The following is an 8849-nucleotide window of genomic DNA, read 5'->3' on the forward strand; positions in this document are numbered from 1 at the left end:
TCTTTTGAAAGTATATTGGAGTTAGTCCATACAGATTGTTAAGCGAAATATTGGGTGTGGTTGTTAGACCCCCGCTTTTTCAGGATGGAGCCAAGGAAGATATAGATCTTGGTCATGACTTAAGTATTGATGAATGATTATGATGATGAATTAGTAGTGCTAATTAACCTCTATTTATGATGATGAATGATATTGTTATTTTTCTCCCTAATTTTTAGTTTACATCAACGTGTTATCATTATGTAAATTCTACCATTTGCAGTTTGAATTCTCTATAACATCTTTGACTTCAATCCACAACACTTTCTCTCAACAATGTCAAACATAAACAGTTCCATAAATTTAATCTATTATTAGTTTGTTCTATTGAGTAACACCTTTGTCAGTAATCCATTGAGAGTTATTCATTTCACCTGAAACCTGATACTGGTGTTGCGTTGGAGAGCGCCTGAAGGTGGGAATGGGGGTAAATGAAGTAGCTAAGAAAATCCAATCAATGGGTTTGAAGTTTGGAGTTCTGCAGATTTTCGTGTCAAAGGATATTATCAACAAGCTAAACCCAAAATACCAGTGATAGGTGCTTAATCGCCCGGTGAAAAAAAAATGCAGGCATTTTCTTGATGTCAAGTGGGAAAGAGAGGCGAAAAATTTACGCTTTTGAATGTACAAACTGCGACCTTGTGCTTATCCACAAAGTTACAGTTGCTCAGACTGGAAGGATGATCAGGTGGGTTTAGCCATCTCCATGTGAATGATATCTCCTTAAATATTGTAAAATAAGCATGCTGGAGGATCTCTCTTGTACGCAATAATGCTTCTTCAACTAATGAACATGCTCACACATCTGGAACTAATGTGCTGAATCAAATTTTAACTAGTATCACGCCCAGAAATGTACAGCTCTATTGAAAAACCTAAAAATCTGTAACCAATGTGCTGAATCAAATTTTAACTTGTATCACGCCCAGAAATGTACAACTCTATTGAAAAATTCAACACATTATTGCGTTCTAAGAACATCTCTTTAGTCTATAAATATCTCACCACTCATCTTCCAAAAATTATAAATAAAAATTATTGACAGTACAAAAAAGGAAATGATTATACGATGGAATACCAATACATGAGGTCTTTACAAGTTGTATAGTCGAATAAAAGAAGATATACACTAACCTGATTTTTGTAGTCCAATAACAATAAATGTATACTAGCCTGAATTTTCATCAGTGGCGGGTTTCATGCATCCACAAAACCTATCTCTCTTTCGCCTGCGGTTACTGCTTCTCCGATCACCGTAAAGGTAATCCCTCAATAGAATTCTTTTTCTTCTATCTGGAGCTGATGAGGTTCCCTTTGTTCCATGTTCGTCGTCAAGTTTCATTAAAACAAACTGCATTCTCTGCACTTCCAACTCCAACCTTCCTATCTTTTCATACACTCGTTGTGCTTCTACAGAGACTTTTCGTCTGCGAACATTTCCACTCTCTTCCGACTCTAAGACAGTCCTACCATCACGGGTCACAGGAAAAATTTCCACTAGATTTTTTCTTAATTTGCTGTTGATATCAAGCAGCTGTGTGATCGCTTCACCAACTTCTTGTAGCTGCCCTTCCACCATATCGTATTCAAAATTATCCGCCCTTCTGACTTTCGGGGTCTGCTCAACTGTCTTTTTCAAGTCCTGCACGGTTACTTGAAGGTTGCTCAACTTCAGACTGTCAGATGTTAGTCTTTCCAGGACTTTTTGCTTGTTCCCTTCTTCGTGTGCACTTGAAACTCTTTTGAAGACTTCTACCTTGTCAACAACCATATCCTTGTCTTCCTGTGTGAAACTTGAAGAGTTGGACCCCTGATGACGATTGCTTTTGCCGATTTCACGTGTTGGAGATGCCCCCTTTCTGCTTCTGCTGACCGTCATATTAATGCTTCGGTCCTTCTCAACACCATCCCATATCTCCATCATTTGTTCATCAATTCGAGAACTTCTTCTTCTGCTCAATGGATTCTGTCCGCGATCATAAGATGAAGACGATGCAGCCTGATCAAGTGGAATGTCTTTCACTATTGCACCATCGGATATTTCAAGCTCAGCTTTCCTTGTATTGATCTTTCTGAGATCATCCCTGTGTTCCACTTCATTAGGTTCCACAGCAACAGCTTTTCCCGTTTTAACTTCTCGAAGCCGGAACGAATTACTTCTAGATTTTGGTTTTTCTTTCTCTCTTATGCCAGTATCTAATATAATGTCAGCGTTCATGCTACCCTGTTGCATGAGCCTCTTCATTTCTATCAGTGCCTTTTCAACAGCTTTTACCCTGGTTTGCAAATTGAGCAAGTCAGGGACTCTATCTGACATCGGGAGATTATGATCACCACTCAGTTCTTGAGAGCATTTATCATGCCGAAGCTTCTCAGTATCCTGTAAAGGCATTAACAAAAATTATTAACAGCTTCAATGACAATAACCTTTCATTTTTATTTTTTTTATTTTCAAAGACAATAAATAACACACTTGCTGATTGTCATTTGCCAAGTTGCTATCATGATACATAACTGCTGGGTAAATTATTGCAAGCCAACTTGTCATAAAATGATATCATCGAATCAAGGGAACATACCATTAACAGAAAAGGGGAAAAATGAAGTTACCTTCATTTCCTGATTATTTGCTGTAGGAGATCTTATATGTGAGAACACAAGCTCTTCAAGGGATTTTATACTTTCAACCAGAGGACCCATATCCTGTGCATATTTTGTCATCTGTGACTTCATATCTTTATTTTCACCTTCCAAAGCACAAAAACTTCCTTTCAGCTGTACAATTTCTGCACTACGTTCCATGTTGCTTGCTTCCATAGAATTGAACTCCAACTCATTCTGATTACTCACTGTATTGAGCTCATTTACCAACTTCTCAACCGCGACTTTGAGATTTATGTTTTCAGCTTCCAGTGCAGAAAGACTTCCTTTCAGCTGTACAATTTCTGCACTACGTTCCATGTTGCTTGCTTCCATAGAATTGAACTCCAACTCATTCTGATTACTCACCGTGTTGAGCTCATTTACCAACTTCTCAACCGCGACTTTGAGATTTATGTTTTCAGCTTCAACCAATTTTATCCCTTCCTGCATCATTCTAATTTCCTCATCAAGACCACCATTAATCCCATGCAGAGAATCCAAACCTTCACTAAGCCTTTTGAGTTCCGCAACCTTTTCAGTACCAAAGCTCTTGAGTACCAAACAGAGGTTGCTCAAAACAATGGTTTCCTCGAGTAGTGAACTGTTTTCCTCTTCTAGCATACATTTTTCCTCCTTGAAGTTTGAGAAGTCCTTCCTCAAAGATCTGTTTTCTTCAAGTAAGTTGGAGTTTGCGTTTTGTAAACCTAAATTTGAATCTTGCAAATCACATGTCACTTGTTGAAGAACAGCAATAAGAACCAACTTCTCAAACAATAACTGTTGCTTGTCATCCTGTAATTTCGATAAATCACTATCCATCTCTTCAAATTTCTTCATGACATGCTGAGAAAACCTTTCATGCTCCTTAATTTTATCTGCACACTCATAATCATCATCATCATCATCATCATCTTTGAGTAGCTTCAACACTTGATGAATCCCCTTTTTCAGGCTGCCGACTTCGTTTGATAATGAGTAAACATTTAACTGTTGATCGAGATTTTTCTGTTCCAGCTCCACAATAAGTTTCTCGGATGACTTGGATGCTTCAAGGTGTTTTTGGCATTCAATCCACAGAGAGCGATTTTTTTCTTCGATATCTCGGATACATCTCTGCCAGATGAAGATCTCGAACTGAGCTTTCATAGCTTTATCCTGTTCTTCTTCAAATTCCTTTGTTATCAACCGGTGTTTTTCATGAAGTATGCGGATATGGTCCTCCAGACTACCTAGAAGAATCTCATTTTTCTGAGCAGAACTTGCATGCTCCTTTTTTTCTTCATCCAGCGAACCACGTAGTTCGGTTACTTCATGAAGTGCTGATTCTTTCTCCTTCTCCAGATATGAATGCTTTTCTCTCAATTCTAAGCAAATTTTCTCCAGACCTTCCAGCCTTTCGCGCATGCTTTCTAACTTGACGACAAGTGTGTCCCTTTCGGTAACAAGACCAAGTTTTTCATTCTTGATAGAGTGAAATGATTCTTCCAAACTCTTTGATTCAGTTCTAGACCCTTCAAGCTCAGCATTAGCATCAGAGAGAGAATTTTCAAGGAAACTGTTTTTCTCGGCAAGTCTCGCTAGGTTCTCAGTAGCAATCTCAAGTTGAGAAACAAGGACGGTCTTCTCAGCAACAAGATTAGACTTTTCTTGATGAAGAGATCTGCAGGTTTCTTCCATTGACATTAGTTTCCCCCTCAACTCTTCTAGCTCCACATTCAAATCTGACAGAGAATTTTCTAGGACATTTTTTTCCAACAGTTTCTCCATTTGCTCCAATTTCGTCAAAAGAGATACATTATCTTCTTTCTCCTCAAGGTACATCTCTTTCATCTTAGAGTTCTCCTCCAGTAAGCCCGTCACAGACAACCCAAGGGAATCTGGTTTGAACCCGACATACTCTACTTGTTCGATGACACTATGGTATTGCCCATTCAATTCATTTATTTCTTCTTTTAGAGAGTAAATCTCTTGTTGAAGAGCATTTCTTTCATCCAAGCGGAGCTCAACCTCGCCGTTAAGTTTTTTCTCTGCTTCCTTCATCAGAAAAACTTCATCTTGTAAATTCTTAATCAACATGGTACACGATAAGTTCTTCTCGTTAAGGGTTTTGTTTCTGTCTGTAAGTTGCTGAACTTCATCTTCCAAGTCTTGGTTCTGGATCTTCATGTCATTCATCATCTCATATGCATTTTCGAGCTCCAATTCTAGAGCCTCCTGTTCTTCTTGAGATTTAGCATGTAAACTTTCTATATTGATGAGAGCATCTTCAGCCTCCATGGAGCGAATGTGCTCTTCCTGTACGCGGACCCGAAGATTCGCCAATTCCTCATCTCTCTCTACAAGCTCATGTGTGATTAGCATCCCCATCTTCTGCATCAAGGTGTCAGCTTCCATTTGAAGAGACTGATATGCCTTTTCTAACAAATGATGTTGTTCTTCAGCAGAGTGAAATTTTTCGACCCCTGTTGCTACCTCATTATTGAGTCTTGTAGCTTCCATCTCAGCGCGAGAGATCTTGATTTCAAGATCTGATATGGTGTTTAGACATTGTTGATACTGAAGAGTAGCGGCTTCTTTTGCTTCGTTTAACTTACTGGTCATTTGCTTAAGAGATTGAACTTCAGCTTCCGCTTTGTCCCCTCTCTCATTATGTCTTCTGGCTTCATCCTCAGCATGAAGGAGTTTCGTCTCAAGATCTGATATCTTCTCCAAACATTGTTTATATTGTAGAAGAGCAGCTTCATTTTCACCTTCTAATCTGGTGAGGTCTTGCTTTAGGGTTTGAACTTCTGTTTCCGCTTTACTTGCTCGCTCATTGAGTACTGCAGACTCTTTTTGAGATTGAGAAAGTCTGTTCTCCAGATCAGATATACTCTCTAAGCATTGTAAATAATTTGTCACACTAGCTTCGACCTTAGACAGAGAGTGTTTTAAAGTTTCAACTTCATTTTCTGGTTTAATTGCCCGTTCACTCAGTTCTCTTGATTCTTCTTGTGCATGAGAAACTTTGCTTTCCATACTGGGTAATTTCTCTGAACTCTGTTGGTACTTAAGAAGGCTGGCCTCCTTTTCAGATTCTAACCTCGCAATCATTTGCTTTAAATTTTGGACTTTATCATCAACTGTACCAGCTACTTCCTCCTCGCTCTTGATATTCTGTCCAGAAACACCACTCTCTTCGACCTTGCGTTCTGTAAGCACCTTCGGAACATTATTTTCCTCGTGAGCATTTTGGTCCTTCCCCACGGCCTCTCCAAATAGATCACTTACTTGTCGAAATCCTTTTTTGTTTCCTATGCCACCAGAACGGGATTGCATTGGAGACAGACCTGATTCTTCCTTGTGAAACCCACCGGGGTCAAAAAAAGCACGTATTGAGTGTGGCATCTCAGGAGCTTCAGCCGCAGGGGAGCCTGAGGGTGGTGAATCATCATCAAAAGGAATTTGATTTGGAAAAGCTTCTGACATTGTCTTATGAGCCTGGCGAAGTGCCCCTGTTGCATGATCATATCTTTCCGCCAAAGCCCTATATGCTCGATAAGATTCTTCAACCAGTTTCATTAACTCTGGCCGTTGCCTGTAATACATCTCTGCCCTTCTTGCAAAAGAATCTGCATCTGCTTCTATAATTTTGATCATCACTTTTACTTTTGCATCCATATCTGTTTCAAGTGCGTAATACCATATTTTTAGTTACATGCAAACGAATAACTGAATAAAATGTCCAGGACAATTACATCTATGACAAAAAATTGAATACCATTAGAGAACTTTCGTGTTTAATCATTTTCGTGGATCTTATAACAGCAAATGCATGACTACGTTATTACAGCCTATATCTTTCACTAGTCACCGTTTAGCTACAACGTGGTGGAAGAAACTCATAAAGGTGGTCTGGGTTTGGCTTCAAACTTCATTGCAGAAGTTATTGCCATCAGCAAAGCACTTGAATGTGCTGCGGAGAAGATACTATTAAGGGTGATAACGCAATGAGATTCTACTGCAGAGATAAAGGGCCTTTCTTTCATGCCTTGGATTATGCTGTCAATATGGTCCATAATTAGGAAGGATATTCTAGCAATCAATTTCAGGAATCGTTATAGAGAGATTAATTTCTCTGCTGACACTTTGTACAGACTTGAATGGCAAGTGAAGTTTACTTCAGATTTTGTTAACAAAATTCATTGATTTAGCAAAAAGGAAGAAACTGATAATTGAGAGGATGAAATTGACACATCAATTCGCGAAAGCCAATCGATGACTCTGTCCGTATGACGAATCATTAACTGTGGTTTGAGAATCTAGAACATCTGCTTCCCATAGCATATCATACTGATCTATTCACAGCCCAAAATTGCAGAATAATTCTGAAATGAAGATAAAGCAATAAAAATAAGATTAGTTACCTGTAAGATTTTCTTGAAGCCATTTTGAATTTTTTGGACTTATATGACTATCCCACCAAAATGCATACTTGCGACTTGAATCAGTGTGTTTCAAAGTCGCCATAATTGAACATAAACACTAATAATATCTCTTCTTCACTTAATCTAATTTCTCGTAAAAATCGGTATAGAATCCAAACAGAAGTTCCAAAATTCACCTCAATTTAGTCCTTACTCCTTGTACCTACACACCAAAATCAATATAGTCATGATCCAAACATCAATACAACTAGAATACTAGGAGAATATTCATAATCAGATACAGTCAATGATCCAAACAGATCAAATTCCACCAAACTTCTAAAAAAAAGAAGACTTAATTGTACTTTCTAATCAACAAAACCCACAAAGCAAAACCAATCAAAATAGCATTTCTTGAAAGAATCATGAATACCCAGACATCAAAAACCCCAAAACAACCGAGAAATTTTGGAGAAAATTGAAAAACTTTTGATCAAAATAATGGATTATTATTACTTACCTAGTATAAAATGAAAATTTGATCATCATCAGCAGCAGTGATCAAAATTCTCAGCCACTTTTCTTCCTCTCTGTCTCTGAATTTTTAATTTAATATGAAGTGTAAGACCTGGAACAAGACCAGAACAGGTCTCTGGCACTGAGAAGAAGAATGAAAAGAAAGAACTCTCTGGTTAGAGAATAAAGGAAAGAAGCTTTGAAACGGTGGTAACCAAAAGTAAAAGTGCCATAATTGCATAAAAGAAACTGCGTGTGTGAAGAAGTAAATTTAATTAGTGATTTCTTAATTCTGTAATTAATACTTTAAATTCCGAATCTTATATTCTCTCATTAAAAAAGAAGAAAGAAAAGGGACATGTCCTCCAGGATTTTGCTGTCGATCTATCGTCAGTTGTGACTACATGTTATGTTAGGTTGGGAGTTTGGACTTTGGTTACCCGGAAATGATTAAATTGTCCCTACAGAATTATGAGAACCAGTTTTCCATAATCACAGGTTGGATTATTTTAGCTTTGTGAAATGAAGGAGAGTTTAGTACTTTAGTCTTTAGACCTGTACTACGTTGTGGTATTTTTGTGCAATTAACCAAGTTATTAGGCTAATAAGAACGAGATCGCTTTTGGGGAAATATATTCTCAAGTCCAACTAGCTTATAGCCCCACCTTTTAAAGGTGGGCGGGAGGGAGTTGGACGGTGACCAACGCCATCTGATTGTAGAAACTTCGACAGCGACGAAATGAATGCCACCTACATCATAATTCCCACTTTTTCTAATTCTTGTGTTTCTTTGCAGCACCACCATACATGGCTTTCCCTAAGTACGGCATACAGTAGAAAATAACAATAATTTTATAGGTAATGATACACTTATCAACGAATTTCCGACTGAAACAGATTTAGCTGGGATCCACCAGGAGAAAGAAGGGGGCTGTTCAAAGATGGAGCCCACACCTTCGTCGGTTTCAGTTTTAGTTAGGATTATCCGGAATAATCTCTTGGTAAAGATGTCATTTCTGTAATTTTACACCTTATTTATTTATTTTTTGCTAAGAAAGAAAATTCATTACTAATTAAACCAGATTACAGTTTTGATCCTTCTGAATAGAGTTTAGAAAGAAATCAGGTGGATTTGAGTTCCAAATTAAACCACCATTAATTTTGGCATATTTTTCCATTACATCTGCTACTCCATTAGCTTCCCTTTCGACATGGGAACAAGTCCAAAAACAAAAGAAATTTAAA

General features: G+C 38.0%; 1 protein-coding gene across 1 annotated transcript; it reads right to left on the reverse strand.

Moving 5' to 3' along the window:
- Positions 1–946: 946 nt before the first annotated feature.
- On the reverse strand, positions 947–7952 carry LOC113356282 (protein NETWORKED 1D-like). The gene is made up of 4 exons (XM_026599380.1): positions 7609–7952; positions 7089–7311; positions 2650–6344; positions 947–2419 (listed from the first exon to the last, which is right to left on the reverse strand). The coding sequence occupies exons 2-4, from the start codon at positions 7189–7191 to the stop codon at positions 1208–1210; spliced, it is 5010 nt and encodes a 1669-aa protein (XP_026455165.1). The 5' UTR covers positions 7192–7311; positions 7609–7952; the 3' UTR covers positions 947–1207.
- Positions 7953–8849: the final 897 nt, after the last annotated feature.

This window comes from Papaver somniferum, chromosome 3, assembly GCF_003573695.1.
Source record: "Papaver somniferum cultivar HN1 chromosome 3, ASM357369v1, whole genome shotgun sequence".
Classification (NCBI taxonomy): domain Eukaryota; kingdom Viridiplantae; phylum Streptophyta; class Magnoliopsida; order Ranunculales; family Papaveraceae; genus Papaver; species Papaver somniferum.

Bases quoted from the DNA above. Each gene is read 5' to 3' on its own strand.
- LOC113356282 (XM_026599380.1), bottom strand. From the start codon at position 7,191: ATGGCGACTTTGAAACACACTGATTCAAGTCGCAAGTATGCATTTTGG. The intron at 6,345-7,088 runs GTAACTAATCTT...CACTTGAAACAG, and splicing joins GCTTCAAGAAAATCTTACAG to ATATGGATGCAAAAGTAAAA. The intron at 2,420-2,649 runs GTAACTTCATTT...ATGCCTTTACAG, and splicing joins CAAATAATCAGGAAATGAAG to GATACTGAGAAGCTTCGGCA.